The following is a 19,576-nucleotide window of genomic DNA, read 5'->3' on the forward strand; positions in this document are numbered from 1 at the left end:
TAATGGATGTCCAAGATCAACAAGTAATTGACGAAGCCATGCCAATTCACGAGCTGCTAAAGATGCAGCTACATACTCAGATTTGGTTGTAGAGACTGCAACACAACGCTGTTTCTTGCTAGCCCAAGAAATTAAGAAACCATTAATAAAGAAACAATTTTTCCTTGTAGATCGTATAGACGAGTGAGAACTTGGTCAGTCAGCATCTGAATAACCAAGAAGACATAAAGAATCCCAGAGAGGACTCTTGTTGGCGGCGATAGATGAGTCCAAAGTCTTTAGTGCCTTTCAAATATTTAAGAACACGTTTGGCTGCTGTCCAATGCCCAACATAAAGAGAAGCAAGATGTTGTTCCAAGAAATTAGCTACAAAGAGAATATCTGGTCTGGTGTTTAAGCCAACAAATTGTAAACAGCCAATGAGATTAGCATAAGATTGATGTGGGGCTAATGCTTCATCATGAGTCGTAGCTATATACTTGGTGGAGCTTACAAGACACAGAGTATTTGCAGAATGAGCATTAACCAGACCAAGCTTTTCAATAATATCGTCAATGAATTTTGATAGACTAAGAAACAAGATACCTTTCTGGTGATAACGCTGAACTTGCATACCAAGACAAGAGTGAATCTCACCAAGATCCACCATCTCAAAAGCCGATGACAAAATCTTCTTTATGAGTTGCATAAAGTGAAGATTATTGGAAACAAGTATGGTATCATCAACGTAAAGAGCAAGAATAACAAATAGAATACCTTCGCACTTGACATATATATTAGGATCGGAGAAACAAGAGATAAACCCTTTCGATGTAAGGAAGAGATCAATTTTGATATACCAAGAACGTGATGCTTGCTTTAAACCATAAAGAGCATGATGAAGATGACACACAAGATGTTCCTTGCGAGGAATTGAAAATCTTTCTGGTTGTTCCATATAAATATCTTCTTTGAGATCACCGTTAAGAAAAGCAGTTTTCATATCCATATGATGAATCTCCAAATCAAAATGAGTAGTAAATGCCAAAAGCCTAAAGGACACGTATGCTAGTCATGTGAACAACAGGGGAAAAATGTATCATGATAATTAACACCTGCAACTTGTGAGTATCCTTTTGCAACTAAACGAGCTTTGAACTTATTAAAAGATCCATCAATCTTTGTCTTTGTTTTATATACCCATTGCACTCGATAGAAACACGATCAAGAGGCAAATTACTAAGAACCCATGTACCTTTGGAAATCAAAGAATCATATTCGGCTTGCATAGCTTCTTACCAGTGATTCTTTTGTGGAGAAGAGATAGCTTTTGTATAAGTTTCCGGATCTTCATGAATATTCATAGCATCATCAAAATTGTTATCATAGACATGATTTGTTCAATATCAATGGGAAGATCAATGTATATATCAAGATTATCACTAGAATTCTTCATAGAGTCTTCAGAATCCTTCATAGGAGAAGAAGGATGCACAACATCTTGAGAGATACAATGATTATCAAACAGAAAAGGAAAAGTAGTAAGGATTGTGTATCATCAGAATCCTTACGAGACCATGTACCTCCCATTGAATGTGTATCGAATATAGCATCACGACTGATGATGACTTTCTAAGAAGTAGGATCATAAGATTTGTATCCTTTGGAATTATCAGAATATCCAATAAATATAACTTTCAAACCAAGAGGACCTAACTTTTGTCGCGTTTCTTTTGGCACGTAAATATAAGCAATGCATCCAAAGGTGCGAAAATGTGATACAGGAGGAGTTTTCCCTGCACGAATTGTAGTGGGAATCTTACCAGCAGGTGCAGTTGTGGGAAGATGATTTTAAACAAAGACTGTTGAATGAACTGCTTCAGCTGAAAAGCTCCTGGATAATCTAGAATGAATAAGCATACATCTCTTAGCATTAAGGATGGTTCAATTCTTACGCTCTGCAATGCCATTTTGTTGAGGAGAATATTGGAACAGTGAACTCATGATGAATTCCTTGTTCAATACAATAGTCATCGAAGAGATTTGAATATATTCTCCACGGTTGTCACTATAGAGCGTCTTGATAGAGCGACCAGTATGAAGTTCAACTGCTTTCTGATATTGCTTGAATATGGATAAGGCTTCAGATTTATGCCTCAAGAGAAAAACATATGTGAAACGAGAGAAATCATCAATGAAGGTAATGAAATAACGATAGTGAGATTTGGAGGGAGGAAAAGGTTCACAAATATCCGTATGAATGAGATCTAAAAGGGCATGTGAATGTGTAGAGGTAGAGATATGAAAGGGTTGTCGATGATGCTTGCCAAGAGCACAATACTCACAAATGTCCATATGAGAACGAGCTTTAAGATCCATACCTTTGACGAGATCACAACGATGAATATCAAGAAGCTTTGCAAAATCCGAATGGACAAATCGATGATGCCATAACTTGCAATCAAGATCTCCTGGAGCAGAAACAGCATTTGCAACATCATCATTCAAAGAGAGCTCAAATAGATTACCACGTCGAGGAGCTACTGCGATAGTATGCCCATCCTTCTCAATTCGACACTTTGTATGATCAAAACTTACAAAAAGACCAAGATCAACAAGCCGGGCAACAGAAAGAAGATTCCTTTGAAGATTTGGAACATGCAAAACTCCTCGCAATATTCTGGTAGAGGAAAGGGTGCCAAGATATAGATCACCAACACCCATGACTTGACAAGTAGTGTCATTAGCAAGATACGCCAATTTCTTAATTGGAAGAGCATGATAATTATGAAGCCATTGAGATTGGTAAGTCATATTACCAGTAGCACCAGAATCAACAATAAAAAAGAACCATCCCGAACAAGTACTCTTCCAGGAGAAATATCATGATGAACACAGTTTACCTCCTGATGATTATGTTCATCACTACTTGTATGTTGAGTAACATATGTGCGTTTGCGATCTTGATCATATCGCCTTTTGAAACAACGATGAGATGGATGATCTATACGATCACAATAGTCACAAGAAGTACGATTTTTGGAGGAATTCGAATGAGGTTGCATTGGTGGTAATGCCATGTTCCTCATCATATTGATGTGCCCAACAATCAGAGATAGTATGACCATTCTTATCACAATAGGAACAATTTTTATTGGGATAGGAAAGTGGAGAAGAATTGCCACCTTGATAAGAGCAACCACCACGAGTAAAACGTGAAAAGGAACGCTTACGAGCAATGCAAGCCGTTTCGGAATCTGCAGCTTCTTGTGTATTCAAAAGAGTGTCAGAATTCTCTATACGACGTTCATGTCGTTGAGAATATTCAACGAGAGAAATACAAGTAGTTACAAAATCAATGCCATCCTCGTTAGATGGAATAGTGACAATATTATTATATGAATGATTCTTGACCATATGAAGAAGATGTGTAACCAACTGATTTTGTGCAATAGGAGCACTAGCAACAACAAGTTGATTGACGATGTCTTTGAAGGATTCAATATGCGAACTCATAGGAGTACCGATTTTGTATTGTAAATTGTTCAGGAGATTACGAAGATAAAGAATTTTTGTAAAAGATTTCTTCTCAAAAGTAGTAAGAAGATATTGCCATATATCATGAGAAGTAGGAAGATTAAATATATCCAGTATAAGAGAATCATGAAGAGTAGATAAGATATACTGACGAGCAGCTTTATCACGACGGATCCAATTCGAGTAATCAGTTTGTCGTTGCTAAAAAATAGAACCAAGAGTAATAAGAGCATTATCGTGTTCTGCATCAACAGGTTGAGACAGATAGACAAGATTGTCCAAAACAATATCAGAAAGATCGTCACCTTCAAGTATCAACATCATCTTGGTCTTCCATCCGGGAAATCCTTGGTCTTGAAATAGGGGAATAGATCGTTGACCAGATGGAAAACCATTAACGAGAATAGAAGCTGCTATCTCGGATTGTGAGAATATGTATAGAACGAAATCACAGAATTTGCAGACCATGAAACGAGAACATAAACAAGGAGGGCCCTGAAAGTTATATGAGATACGTACACGAAAAGCGAGTGGCAATGAACTCGTCAAATATAGAACATGATTTACGAGTTACGAAAAGCAAGTGGTAATGAAAAGTAGTATCCGAAAATAGACGAAATGTGATATGCAATAAGAGAGTAACTTAAAAAATAGTTGGAGTATTGCTATTTTGAGATGTGGACAAGCCCAAAAATTGGCTATTTTTGGATTAAAACATTAAAAGTGTAGCACACGAAAAATGAGCAAAAGTCTGCTGCACAAAAAATACCGTAACTTGAAACTCCGAACTCCGATGAAGTCGAGTAAATACTTAAAAATTTACCGCACGAGCTGCATGTTGCCTGTTTTCCTGTTTTAAGTGTTGTTTATCTGAAATGACATAACTTTTGATAGGAATATCAGATTGACAAACCAATTGACTCTATAGAAAGCTTGCGACGCCGTGCATACACCAAAAACTGGTTTTGGTACCAATTGCGTTTCTATAATACAATTCCAATTAGGATAAGATAGGGTGGTCCAGATCGACCATCCAAGGACCTATATAAACTTGTTAACAGTGATTAATCACTGGAATTCTACAAAACATGAATAAGAGATTGAATAAAAGATAGAACATGCACATGAATGGAATTAAAACAATTGATACTTCCTTCCTTTTCTCTTCACAATAGCAAGATCGATGATGCTCTGATACCATGTTGGAAATACACGAACACGAAGAGATAGGGACAAAGTGCGTGTGTGAGAGAGAGAGAGAGAGAGAGAGAGAGAGAGAGAGAGAGGAATAGAGTTACACCATATATGTATGCTCTTAAGTACATGGTGACAAGATGGCTCTGACAAGATGGCTCATCATCATCAGTGCAACATTGTCCATTATTAGTACCTTTTTAGGATGATAATTGTTGTACGCCGTGACTCCATTGTAATCCTTAGTCCAGGATAAGTCAGGCACGAGCTACGTAGGTCCTTTTCAGCCTTAGACAGTCAGTCAGTCAGTCCAAGTCCCTTAATCCACTTGAAGAGATGCATTCATGCATGTAGAGTCAGTAGAAGCCTTAGAGTTTGCATCAGGACATGTGTGCATTTATGCATAGCATTCATTCCATATGCATGTAGGCCATCTAGATCATTGCAGAAGCCTTTAGATATCATCTAGCAATCATCAGTATTTATCCAATATCATTCCCATATTTTTCAGCATTTATTGGGCATTTTTTACATCATTTATATATTTCTCCTGGACAAGTGTAGTCGGCCAGCCCTGTAGCCAGCCGACTAGCACCCTATGTCCATATAAATAGCCCAGCATATCATTCTTTCATTCATTCATATCATTGCAGAAGCCTTCAGATATCATCTAGCAGTCATCAGTATTTATTCAGTATCATTCCCATATTTTTCAGCATTTATTGGGGATTTTTTACATCATTTATATATTTCTCTTGGACAAGTGCAGTCGGCCAGCCCTATAGTCAGCCGACCAGCACCCCATGTCCATATAAATAGTCCAGCATATCATCCTTTCATTCATTCATATCATAATTCAGCAATCAAGCATCAAGCGTTGGAGCCTTCAGCCTAAGGAGCATCAACGATTGAATATTCAGCATCTAGAGCACTTCAGCCCTCAGTGTTTTCGGCCAGCGTTTCATCCTTCAGCAACTAGGAGCATCAACGCATGTGCAATCAGCATCCATCATCAAAACGCATCAACATACAGCATTCAGCATTCAGCCTTCAGAATACCTTGCGTTTTCTGCATAGGAGCAGTTTTCAGCATACATATCTTCATCGTTTTGCTACTTCACTTTGGTGAAGGTAAAACTCAGCATTCATTCACAGCCTAGAAACAGTCCCAATCAGCCCCTACCTCAGCCTCAGATTTGCAGCCTTCCCTCATTCCATTGGGAAGAGTGCATAGGCTTGAGATTGGTCATCATTGGTGCTTCTACAGCCATGTACAGTTCACTCCGACTCTTGGTCTTCCGAGATCTTGCGTTTGGCTTATCGTTAGTCCACCGTGAGTCTCTTCAAAGTAATAAAGTAAATACTATTCCGGTAACGGGATAGGGGGCCCTTCAGTGGGTAATTCGGGACCCCATACGGTGTACAGTTTCCATATCTCTCTCTCTCTCAAATCTCTTAAAGTTTGAAGTCTTAAAGTGGATTGCTAAACTCGCGAAACTCAGGATACAAAAGACGGTGTGAGCATTTGTGTGACAGAATTCTCATTACAAATACTTCCCTTGCATGTTACACCAAAAGACTAGTTAATATTGATTATGAGTTTGTATATATAGGTGAGATCTAGGTCAAGTTAGGGTGTGACATATATAGCTCCAACATAAAAAGGAGAATCTTTAGGACCATTGTATACAGTTTGCGAGATAACATGAATGAGTTGGTTATCCCTTGGATTTGCATACTTGTCATATTTTCTAGTGCTTTGGCATTCTCTAGTTCCTTAAGCAAAATCTTCTATTTGCGTCAAATTTGTTGAGAATCCATAATAATGCATTTATTCTTTTTTAGAAAGAGGAAAATTGTACTTTGTATAAGCTTTTAGATTGCAATAGACATTAAAAGTGTAAATGGGTATCGTCGTTTGTTATTTTCTGAAAGGACATAATAGGTTGGCTTTGCCGATGAGGCTAGGCTTAGGATTATTAGTCTTAGTGTAAACTGACCCATCGCATGCGAAACCCATCTTTCATTGTATTTTCTTTTATTATGGAATTGAGATATGTGCAACATATATTTGACTTTGAGCTTTTGATGTCTCCTTCCTTGTTGGCTTTGGCTTTGGCTTGTGGCATCAAGACTGTCTGAGTCGTCTGTCTTGTTGCTTCCACTTTATTCTCATTAGAACAAATTGCCTCGTGTGTGTTGTTGAGACCTCTTTTGCCTTGGGTCACTTTGAATGGGAATGTCGTTGTCTTGGTGTTGGATGCTCCTCTTGATACCTAGGTGTCACATGCATAGATGTGGAAATACTTTACCCTCTATTTTAGCTATGGTTTAGGAGCTATTTTAGGCATTAACCGGCTATTTTATGGAATTTTTGGGTATTTGCTGTCCAAGGACCTGGTTGATAGCAGTAGGGTATAGGTAGGGGCAGTTCCATGAGCAAAAGGCTATAGCGGTTCATCATGTAGTCATCTGATCTGAGGCATTGTGGGATAGGTCATAGGCATAGATATTTCTTTTGGAGGCCAGGATCTATGTACATCTTGATACATATATACAGAAAACACTGTTTTAGCAACATATCTCTTGTTTCTCTATTGATCTTTGCGTTTTTGCATAGTTCTTGATACAAGTATTTCTTCTACATGTTCCATTGGTATCAGAGCTTGGTGGAAGTACTAGTGGTGCTGAATTGGGGCAGATATGGAAAATGCACAGTACAAAGGTGGTTGTTTTTGGTCTAGACAGGATAACGCAGCCAAATGGTTCTTCAACATCAAGTATCCTGGTGGTGCTAGAATGAGGGCAGCGATGGGGTATAGAGTCCGAGGTGGGTATTGTGGGTTCGCATGGATGCTTAGCTTGGTAGCCAAGCTACAAGGGTGAGGGGTTGCTAGTTTCCAAGAAGGGATCTAACTCTCAACGGAAGAAAGGATGTTGGAAAGCCAGAGCCACACACAGAAAGTTAGGGTTTCAATTGATAGCCACACAGAGATGGAGATGGACACAATACACAGATGTTGAGAGTGAAGTATAATAAAGCCTGATGGTCCACAAAGAATACAAATTTGTTGGCCAATAGGTAATGTCGATACTTCTTGACAGCATAAACCATAACCAACCCTTCTCGTTCTGTGGTGGTATGATTCACCTCTGCATCATTCAATTGGCGACTAGCGAAGCAGATTAGGTAGTCCAATTTGAACTCACCAGGCTACGCTAATACACATCCAATAGAAAAGTTCGATGCATCAATGTGCACATGAAATATAAGGTCCTAGTTAGGTGGTCTCAGAATTGGCGCACTGGCTAGTGCTTGCTTCAATCTATCATATGCTTCCTGGCATTCTTAAGTCCATTTAAAGACAATGAGTAGCTTATGTAATGGTTTGGAAATTTCAACATAAAATATTATGAAGCAGCGATAATACCCAACGTGGCATATAAATCTCTGCACACCTTTGTAATTAGTCGGTGGGGGCAATTCCAAGATCAACCTGACCTTGTTGTCGTTTAGTGGATATACAATTCTTAGAGACAATGTGCCCTTTGACCCAAAATTGGCACTTTAAAAGGTTTAAGGATATACGATACAATCGACATTGCTCAAACACTTTTCTCAAGCAAGCCAAATGGTCTATCCATCGAGAGTGTGCACACAGATCATCAATGAATACCTCCAACCCTATAGTGTAAGTGTGGACCTGTACAAGGTAGCAGATCACTCTGTGTATGAGAGCAAGCTGCCAAGCCTAAAGCTTTTCGGAAAGCTTCAAACCTCTCTCTAGGCGAAGCCTTTATAAATAGATCTGCATTGTAATCTTGTGTAGGGCAGTAAGATAAATTGTCATGTGCACGTCCGTGCAATGGCTAATCTCCGGCATGAACTATCTTAATTCTTGATTAGTGCAATAGTTAGCAATAGCATCAGAGTCATCATCAACATCTTTAGCATCATCATTAGCATCAACATTAGCATTAGTAGCAACACATCATCATCACCAGTAGGAGGGCATGGGGCCTTGTCGGTAGCCAGCATGGGGGTTCAAGGCAGCAGGTGACAACATCTAGTGAGAAGGCCAGCAAAGGGGGCAAACAATTATGTAAGTGCATAATTTATTACAGCAAAACAACATTTTTATGTCCAAAACCTACCCGACAGCCTCTGGGGTTGGCCGACCAGCACCTCATTGAAGTATATAAGCATCAACGCATAAATCAGTCAAAGCAAGTCATTTCCAGCATTCATTCATCCCATAGCATCAATAGAAGATATGTAGAAGGGCCAGGGTCATCCCTATGGGGCTGACCATAGCCCTAAGTCATGTACAAGCATCATGTAATCTTGTTGTACCATATCAATACGGAAAACCCTGACACCAAATACTCTCTCTTCTCCTCTCTCGTTTGTCTTAATCATGCTTATTTAGCATCAATGTTCTTAATCAAGCTTAGGGTTGCGGATCAATACAGCAAGGCTTTCGCGCATGCAACATAAATTGATCTCCCTTGCATATAATCTCTCTTTGACATAATGATAATGGATCTCAATGTGCTTGGTACGTGCATGAAATACGGGATTTCGTGCCATGGCCACTGTGGCTATCAGCGAGAATAGTAGTGGGTGTCTATTGACACTCACGAAGATCAGCCAATAATCTCCTTAGCCATACACAATCCACTATAGCAATGAGTGAAGGCTGCCTTGTACTTAGCCTTGCAGGTAGTTATGGCAACGGTGGGGTTGCTTTTTACTCAACCAAGATATGCATGAACAACCAAGAAAAGAACAATTCCCACTCGTAGCTTGCATGGTATCATAATCATTGGCCCAATCTGAATCATTGCATGCATAAAGCTGCAAGTTGCTGTTAGAAGTCATCTCCTGTCTAGTTTTATACACCAGGGCCTTTGTTGTGGGTGTGCCCGCCCTTATCAGGTGTTTTATCATTTTTCCTCACTCCCCGTATTTTTCCCCTATTTTTTTCCATTTTTCTGTGGCTTGGGAGGCATCCCTGAGTTGGCAGGAGGATCTATATGCTGGCTGACTACATCTGATATGTGTATTGGAGCTGGCCGACTGTACTTGATCAGTCGTGGACTCCTCAGAGCGGGCCGACTGGATGCATGCTGCTGGCCGACTGCATATGCAGTCGTGGAGCCTTTTTCAGCAAGCCGACTGCACTTGTGGGGGCATATAAATAGGCCCCCACCCCCATACCACTGATTGTATCATTTCTCGGGATCTTCTTGTGTATATAGAGCAGAGTTACACGCCTACATCTCTCTCTCTCGTGCTGTTTTTTCTGCCTGCGTTTTTGCTCGTGTTCCCAGATTTGGTCATCATCTCCGTTGCGTATTCTGACATGGTATCAGAGCCTAGGCTCTAGATAGGTCTTGGGATTTGTGTGAGCAAGAGGGGGACTGTTGTGTGGCTGATTGGTGGACTGTTTTGGACTGATCGGGAAGAGGAGAAGCAAGAGGAAGGCGGGCTGATTTGCTGGACAGCCACTTGCAGGTTTTAGTTCTTCTTTGTTCCCACCCACCCACCCTTTTCAGAGTACATCCCCGCTATGGCAGATCTGTTTGAGATGGCCGAGAGACGTGTGAAGATCCCGACACTCCCCACGTTCCCGGTGGACCGTCAGTTGGACAGGAACAACTACGGCATATGGAAGGTGATGATGGAATCTGTTCTGGAGTCTTACGACCTCGCCGATTTCGTCGTTGTTGGTGTTCCACGGCCGGAAGTAGAGGAAGGGGAGTTATCGTCGATCCGAAAGGACCGGGAGGCCCAGACACAGATCTGGGATCGTGTCAACGCCAGGGTCCGTTCATTTATTTTCCTCAACTACACACCACAGGTAATCAATCATGTAAAGCACATGACGCTGGCCAGAGGTATATGGCAACATTTGGCCTCACTTTACAACAGGGTATCGCCCATGAAGAGGATCTCCTTGGAAGTACAGATGCGGGTTATGAGCCCTGCAAAGTCGTTGACGATGCGGGAGCATATTAACAAGTTGCAGGCTCTTCAGCAGGAAGTTCTCCAGGGTGGGAAGGAGATATCGTCAGAGGACATGGCCATCACGTTGCTGTCACACTTGCCCTCTTCGTACTCAGCATTTTACTCGTCGTTGATTACCAGTGGCAGGCTCAGCACCATCACGTGGGAGGAGCTTGTGCCCATGGTCCTGGACCAGGAGGAACGATTCACGAACCCTCCTCAGGGTGGAGGTTCAGAGGCCTTTACTGGCCAACGGTCGAAAGGCCGTAACTCGGGCAAAGGGAAGGCTTCATCGGATAAGTCTTCTGAGAAGAAGTCCGACGTTGACCGCGAGAAACTGAAGGCAGAGAGGACCTGTAATGATTGTGGCGAGAAAGGCCACTATTGGAGGCAGTGTCCCAAGCGGAAGGCCGAGAAGGGTGAAGACTCCTCAGCAGCAATCATGAAGACTTCGGCTTTTGTGCACCTGGAGGTGATGGACACCGATGCTTCATTTTCTTCAGGCAGGGAGGAGATTGGAGGACTCTCCGCAACGGATACTCGGGAGTGGATTCTCGATAGTGGTGCTTCCAGGCACATGACTCCTTCCTGTTCCGGTTTACAGGATCTCTGCAGGCGTTCTGGTCATATTCTTACTGGGGATACATCCACTATCCCAGTTCACAGTGAGGGTAGGATGGAGATAGTTCCCGATGGCAGAGGGGGGAAGCATTCCTCCCAGGTGTTGTATGTTCCGGCACTTGGTTTTCATCTGTTGTCAGTGCATCAGGTTTGCAAGACTGGCTTACGGGTGGAGTTTGATGTTTGTTGCTCTCCGGGACAAAGCAACAGGCCAAGTGGTTTGGGAAGGCGGAGTGGAGAATGGAGTTTACAGGCTTTCAGCACTCTCTCTCCCAGGTCCTCAGGGTTGTGATGAGTGGTGGATAGCTTACCATTAGATGGCAGCAGTTGGCAGGAACTTTCCAGTACTGATGTTGGTAGTTCTTGTGTTCGTGAGTCGCTTGGGCTTCCACTGGAGGAACCCATGGTCATCCAGAGGCACTTTGTTCGTGAACAGATCGTTGCTGATGACATCTTGCTAGAGTTCTGTTCGACGGAGGACAGTACGGTGGACCTCTTCACGAAGTCGCTCTCTCAGGACTTGCTCGGGCGGCACCCCAGCTCCCTGTGGTTGGTTACACAGCCAGGAGTTGAGAGGGGGTGTTAGAAGTCATCTCCTGTCTAGTTTTATACACCAGGGCCTTTGTTGTGGGTGTGCCCGCCCTTATCAGGTGTTTTATCATTTTTCCTCACTCCCCGTATTTTTCCCCTATTTTTTTCCATTTTTCTGTGGCTTGGGAGGCATCCTTGAGTTGGCAGGAGGATCTATATGCTGGCCGACTACATCTGATATGTGTATTGGAGCTGGCCGACTGTACTTGATCAATCGTGGACTCCTCAGAGCTGGCCGACTGGATGCATGCTGCTGACCGACTACATATGCAGTCGTGGAGCCTTTTTCAGCAGGCCGACTGCACTTGTGGGGGCATATAAATAGGCCCCCACCCCCATACCATTGATTGTATCATTTCTCGAGATCTTCTTGTGTATATAGAGCAGAGTTACACGCCTACATCTCTCTCTCTTGTGCTGTTTTTTCTTGTCTGCGTTTTTGCTCTTGTGTTCCCAGATTTGGTCATCATCTCCGCTGTGTATTCTGACAGTTGCCTCCTCGGGATAGAACATATCTTATAGATAATGGAAAATGCGTTTCACTGGTTGCCAATGCTGTGTGTCTGGGCTGTGCATGAATTTGCTCAACAGAGACCCCCCAAAAGCTATGTCAGTCCTTGTGTTACACAAATAAATGAGGCATCCTACTACTTGGCTATAAATGAAGGCTTGAAAAGGTTCACCAATGTCGTGCATGCTGAGCCGTAAATGTGGTTCTGCTGGTATTGAAAGTGGCTTGCACTCTTCCATGTGAAACCTTTTTAGCAAACTCTTTATGTACTTAGTTTGCTGCATAACAATGCCATCATCTCTATGCATAAAGGCCCTAGATCTGACATATCAAATTCAACTTTCAAATCAGCCTTAAAATCTGAAATTTCTTCTTCACAAGTCCTTGTTATGAGCATGTTATACACATACAAGATGACTATGAGAATATTGGCATGAGTTTTCTTCACATACAAAGTGCTTTCAACTGGACTATTGACATAACCTTGGTTGGTCAAATGAGCATGTATCTTATCATACCAAGCTCTTAGAGCTTGCTTCAAACCATACAATGCTTTGTGCAACCTACATACTTTGTGTTCCTCGCTCTAGGAACTTCAAAACCAATGGGCTGATTTACATATACTTTCTCTTGTAAATCCCCATTCAAGAATGCAGTCTTGATGTCTAGCTGATGCACTTCCCATCCTTTTTGTGTAGCCAACGCAATCATTGAACGGATTGTAGTCATCCTAGAAGGAGGAGCAAAAGTCTTCTCAAAATCTATTTCCTTTTTCTGAGAATAGCCTTTAACCACAAGTCTTGCTTTTTACGTGTTAATGGTACCATCAGACTTTTTGTTGAATTTATACACCCACTTTGTTCCAACGACATTCTTGCCATTTGGCAAGTCCACAAGATCCCATGTATTATTCTTCATGATAAAAGAAATCTCATCCTGCATGGCTTGCACCTAGTGCTTATTTTCTTGTGCTTCTTCATAAGAAGATGGCTCTTCTGAATCAAAGAGGCCTTCCATGGCAAATGTGGACTCCCCATGCTGTACATTCAATGCATGGCTGGAACTAGCTCTTCTTCTTGCCGTTAGTGGAGCTAAAATTTTGCTATCTTGCAAGGTTTTCAACAACCATCTAGGCATAGATTTGGCTCCCTGTATGGCTGTTTGCTCTTCCTTGACAACATCTTCAACCTCTTCCATAGAAGAGCGCTGATTTGCTGGCTGTTCCATATGTCTTACATCTTGTTCAACTTGAGGTATATCCTGAATAGGGGCTGGCTGAACTGAATCCCCACTAATGGCTATGGGTAAAAGCCCATCAAACATGTCCTGGGAGCTTGTATCATGACTTTATACAAGCAGAGCATGGGATGAACTGAATTTTCAACAAATACCACATCTCTACTAACAAAAATCTAGCATGTCATTGGATTATAGAGACGGTATCCCTAGCTCTCATTACAGTAGCCCACAAAGATGCATTTAATTGCTTATCATCTAGCTTTGTTCTGAGTTGGTCTAGCATATGAGCATACCTCAACTTAAAGTGGTTACAAACTTGTGTGGAGTTCATGCACAAAAGAATGCCTAGACCTCTCCAAGCCTACCCGACGGCAACGTCCTAGCATGTCCCTAGACTAGGGCTCACTCCAAGGCATGGGGCACATCAATGATCCAAAGCTAGCACATAATGGTGATTTATTGTACGTGCACACTCACCTGAGTGTGACGTGGACATGTTTCTACCCGTTGGGCCTTGGCCAACTCAGAAGTCGAGTACGTGACTGGATTCATGTGTTTGCAAGGGCTATTGTGCCCCATGCACCCAATGAGCAGCCCAATGTGGATAGAGTTATTGAGTTATTGTGTGAAAACACTTAGTTGGACATTATTATTAGGGTTGGTAGAGTTGGTAGCCAACTCACCAACATTAGACACCACAAATAGGAGTCTAGGCCATAGCCATATTCATTCATTGATCAATCAGTCATCATTGAGTCACTGAGAATCTAGTAGTGCTACCATCAGGTGTCTCTATTCAGCATTGTATATATTTCATGTTAGTAATACATGGTAGATTAGGTGATCTCTCTCTACTGTGTATTCAGCATGAAGTAAAGTCTTTGATTAGGTGCTAATTGCAAGCAATCAATTCATACACGCTTCCACAAGCTTACATTGATATCAGTGCGTCGGGTTTTTGACGGCTAAAGGGTTGCAATTTCTTTTTCTCTCAGAAGGGTGTGGAGATCCATTGCGAAGAACCCCATCACATCCAAGTTTCCACCTAGGTTTTCGTTTTTTTTCCATCAAGGCATTCTATAATAACAGATAGCTCGTGTGTGCAAGGGACGCTCAACTGAAGGGCAAGAAGGAGGGCCAAACTCACCAAGTAGAGGGCGGATAGAGCAAGCAAGCAAGCAAGGTTGCTTGTTGGTGCTTCAAACGTAGCTAGACAGGAGTGGAAGAAGGTGCATCAAGGGGGGAGGGGGGGAGCTGGAGCTGAGAATAGAGCCGAGCTGGAGGAGCTGTGGGCGTGACAATAATCTCATACAACGGGCTGAGTTTTGAGCTGAGTTGGTCTTAGAGCCAGTTGAGGCGGTGCACAAAGGTGAGCCTGAGCAGTGTGGGTTGCAGTGGGCGCAGGCGCCAGACAAGGAGGCGGACTGGCGGTGGTTATTGGGCACTAGCACCGCCCGTCTGGCCAGCGGCGGCAGGCTCTGAGACGGCGGCGACGAGCTCTGAATGGTGGTGATTGGCTCTAAAGCGCGAAGCTCCACGGGTTGCAGCAGCACCGGCTCTGATACCAAATGTTGACTAGTGCATAGAGTGCAACCACACACTGGTGGGGAGAAGAGAGAAAGAGATGATAATCAACAAGATAATCAACACAAGCTTAAAGGGATTGAGGAAGTACAAGATGTAGTGGAAAGCATAAATTCATTATAGAAGTAGGTCCTTATTATAGGAGAGACCTCATTACATATTCTAAAGCATATGCTAGATATGATGCCACCACATATGCTAAATATGATTCCATAGTATGATGCCCCCACCTATTCCAAGTATGATGGCACCACATATGCCTTGTAAGAGGCTGTTCCCACACAAGAGACTTATACATACTAGCGGTTGTTTACACAAATTGAAACCACTTTATTTAAGGTCTACATTCAGTGCTAGTTTACTTAACTACCTAGCACTTGTTTATTCCCACATTAATCACTATTATTTAGCAAGAAAAACAATGCACAAAGATGGTCTAGTAGAAGATGAAATCACACACACATAGAAAGTCTCCACACTTATGCCATGTGTCACTAGTGCAATAAGTGTAAGTACTAAGGTTTCTTACCCTTTATTGCTAACACTAAAAGTGTGCACTACCCCTAGCACTTATTCCGAACTCCTAACACATCTACCACTACCAAATGTGCATCTCTCTCACACTGCAACCCTTACTTCAGGCTGACTTTAGGTTAAATGGTGCATCTTCTAGGTGTAGTCATTGTTGGCAAAAAAACACGTTTCATACCTTAGCATACCCATGTGAAACGTTTCAGACTTCCTTGAAGTGTTTCCCAGGAAGGGAGGGGGGGACAGGATTTAGGTAGGATGGCTTTCTACAAGGCATAAGAAGTTTTTGATGTGGTTGAGGCTATGGAAATATGAGACTCACCTATTTACTTGTTTGCTGATGTTGGTTTTGCAGTTTCAAGGCATCGTACTTTTATGAACCTCTATGACAAAGCACCTGATGTAGCTCAAAATGCATTTGTTGCCCCTAGTGCAGCCGTCATTGGAGATGTAAGAGTGGGTGCTGGTTCTTCTATATGGTATGGCTGTGTCCTCCGAGGTAAGCTATATGTATGGTTTCTTTGTGGTTGTCATGCTATTTCTTAATGTGATGGTTTCTTTGTGGTTGCCATGCTATTTCTTAATGTGAATATACTTAACAAGCACTGTTGAAAATTTAAAAAAGTTCACTTTTTAAAATTCCAGTTAATGTGTCTATGCAGGGGATGTTAACAGCATCAGTGTGGGGTCAGGAACCAACATTCAGGACAATTCTCTTGTTCACGTTGCCAAGACAAATATCAGTGGGAATGTCATGCCAACTGTCATTGGTAGCAGAGTGACGATTGGTAATTGGCTTATTCTTCACATTCAACAACAGCTTGATGGTGGAATATTAACTGTTGTTTAGATGGATGCGTTGAGTTGCCAGTAAAGTTAATTACTGATTGGTTTGCTGCTTTGAGTCGGTCTAAATTGTGTACTTTGTTGCCAAGCAGGGCACAGTGCGGTGATACATGGATGCACCATTGAAGATGATGCCTTTGTTGGCATGGGGGCGACTCTTCTAGATGGTGTGCATGTTGAGAAGAATGCCATGGTTGCAGCTGGAGCTCTTGTGAAGCAAAACACACGGATTCCGACAGGAGAGGTATTGTCAAGAAATTTTCAATGCATGGCAGGCAGGTATACCAATGAGACAAAGCGCTTGAGTCTTTGTTTTTTTAGTGGGAAAGACTGACACCTTCTTGAAAACCTAAGTTGTTAGTTGGCTACAGTTGATTGTCTTTGCATGTCAGTGCTAGCTTGCATGAATCATGCCCCTTCACCTCCCAAAGAGTAGTATTAGAAACATGTGTCGGTGGTTTTCGAGTTAGGATTTGTTCAGCAAGCTAGAGAAGTCTTCATACATAAACCTGCACCTTCTCTTGGGTGCTGAGGATGGGTGACTTTTAAAACTTGTTTCAGGCTACGCAGATCACTGGTTGGTGGCCTTTATGTAGGGCTTACCATGTCCAAGGTGGGTGCATGCAAGGATGGGAGGGGGGCTTTTAGTAGGATTTTTGGTCTCAACTCTTGGAAGATGATGAATCATAGATTGTGGTGCATGCAAGGTTAGGAGGGTGCTTTTAGTAGAATCATCCTAGGATTTGGTCTCAACTCTTGGAAGATAGAGGAGTCATGGTTCATGGCCAATAAATGCAAAGGTGTTGTGTATATCTGATGTGTACTGTGTTGCAGGTATGGGCTGGAAACCCGGCGAAATTGCTGAGAAAGTTGTCAGATGAAGAGATGGCATTCTTCTCCAAATCAGCGGACAATTATGCCAAGTTGGCGGAAGCGCATGCACAGGAGAATGCAAAGACTTATCAAGAAATTCATGCTGACAAAGTTCTTCGAAAGAAATGGGAAGTCCAGAGTGATGACTATGATTCACATATTGGAGTGATTCGTGAAAAGGCCCCTGTCCACGTGACCATGAGAGATCCCACTGCAGTTTAGTATAGGGTGACGCACATAAATAACTCAGTAGGTTTACTGGAAAAGACCTCTTAAACCAGGCCACAGGACAAGGAGAGATTCATTAGCTTGTTTTTGTGTTGTTCTTGCTGAATCAGTCTTGAATCCCGTAGCAAAAAGCCCTCACACAGGACCACATGTTTACTCAGTCTGCAGCACTCAGAGACAGGGCTGCCACTTTAGCCTTCCTGAGTGCGGAGGAGTGATTGCAATTTTTTCCTGGAGGGTAAAGGAATAAAGTTGTTTAATTATGACCTGTGTCGGTGACAATTCTTTTGTAGATCAGAAAGCTGCTGCTTGATTTTCTGACTGTGGCGATGCCCCTTTGTTTTCACAAGCCTTTGTAAGAGGCAAGTCTAAGGGATTGTTCTAATTTTCGCTTCGGAAGCAATGGGAAAACTTGTGAACACCCCCCCCGTCCCCCCCGCCCAAAACCCTTCCTTCCATTTCTCTCTGTCTCACATAGGTCATTTTGGCAGTCTGTAGACGTTAATATTATTCTCTCTCTCTCTCTCTCTCTCTCTCTCTCTCTCTCTCATCCGTTCCTCTAGTCAACAAATGCTGCCCTGTGACAGTGCTGGTGGGGTTAGGTTTGGGTTGGATATGGGGTGTCTGTGTGTGTGCTTGTAATTGGGTGATGTCTATAAGTGTATGGGTCTAGATGTTTGGCTAGCCACTATATGAATGCAACAAGCTTTACCACTCAAGTTAGTCGTAGATCATAAAACATAGCTTTTGTGTGGGAGGAAAACGTCAATGGGCACCCATTTAGGTTTGTTCTTAGACAGGTGTGATCAAGAGGGAAGAAAGATGATAGCTTCCATGTGTGGATTACCAAGGGCTTCATAAGATGAATCCATATATGTTGATTAGTGTAGAGCATTTTTAGAAACACTCTTTAGTTTAATGGACATGCTCCTTGGGAGCCACGCTTGTAGAATATCAGAGTGTTGTGGAATCACAGATACAATACACACAAGGCCTAAACTACTGCTTTGTCTTATGTACAAGAAAGAAGTATAAAACTCAAGCACAAAATGAAGACGTCAAATAAGAGCTTTGTGACCTACTGTTCACTCTTGGCTACCACTTCGCTTATGGAGAAAAGCTCAGTGAGTACAATGTTGAGGAAAGTAGACGAATATGACAATTTGGCTACCCACGTATATACAGGCACCAATGCTTCTAGTTGGCTAGATGTACCCGATCGCCATGTAATCAAAGCCATGTTATTAGTGCCATGTCACCATTGCTATGCCATCATTGCCACATGGTAGTGCCACATGTCACTTGTACTATTCGATCCTAACCGTCGGTTGCTATCTGATGTTTGGCTCTGTCCTGCATTCTCGTAGGTGCAAAATGTCCATATAAAGTGTCCTTCCATAAAAGGAAAAGATCCAAGTAAAGCTTATTCAAGATGCCCAAGATCTTGAACATTGTGAGATCACTTTGCGTCCATTGCGAAGGTTCACATTCCGTTCTCGCCATGTCACTACAATGACCTACATAGAAACGTGTGGATGACCAACTTCCACTTAATCAAGCACTCTTTGTTTGTCCAACCGTCCACGAAAAACATTGCACACCTCTAAGTATCCTCTAGTAGCCCACTAGAACACTCCTCTAGAGAATAGCGGAGCAAAACTCTGTTATCAAAACTCTAGTCACTAATGCATCGGCTCAGATGGAGCACATGAATTGCTTGCACCGTCTCCAATGCACCTTGAAGGAAGAAAGCAAAACCAAGACCCATACTTTTTAGAAACATTGCAACAAGTTTGTATCCATCATTAGTGCTCGGTACCAGTATGTATAAA

At 42.3% G+C, this 19,576-nt stretch overlaps 1 protein-coding gene across 1 annotated transcript in view; it reads left to right on the forward strand.

The window, feature by feature from the left end:
• Positions 1-18,143, forward strand: part of LOC147633328 (gamma carbonic anhydrase 1, mitochondrial-like) — a 45,367-nt gene extending 27,224 nt beyond the window's left edge. The window contains exons 2-5 of the mRNA XM_086806380.1: positions 16,153-16,296; positions 16,460-16,585; positions 16,736-16,887; positions 17,478-18,143. Coding sequence (XP_086662506.1) covers positions 16,153-16,296; positions 16,460-16,585; positions 16,736-16,887; positions 17,478-17,738 — 683 coding nt within the window. The 3' untranslated portion in view covers positions 17,739-18,143. The remainder of the gene's footprint in view (positions 1-16,152; positions 16,297-16,459; positions 16,586-16,735; positions 16,888-17,477) is intronic.
• The last annotated feature ends 1,433 nt before the right edge of the window (positions 18,144-19,576 follow it).

Source organism: Cibotium barometz, chromosome 12, assembly GCF_041138505.1.
Source record: "Cibotium barometz isolate CiBa-2024 chromosome 12, ASM4113850v1, whole genome shotgun sequence".
NCBI lineage: Eukaryota > Viridiplantae > Streptophyta > Polypodiopsida > Cyatheales > Cibotiaceae > Cibotium > Cibotium barometz.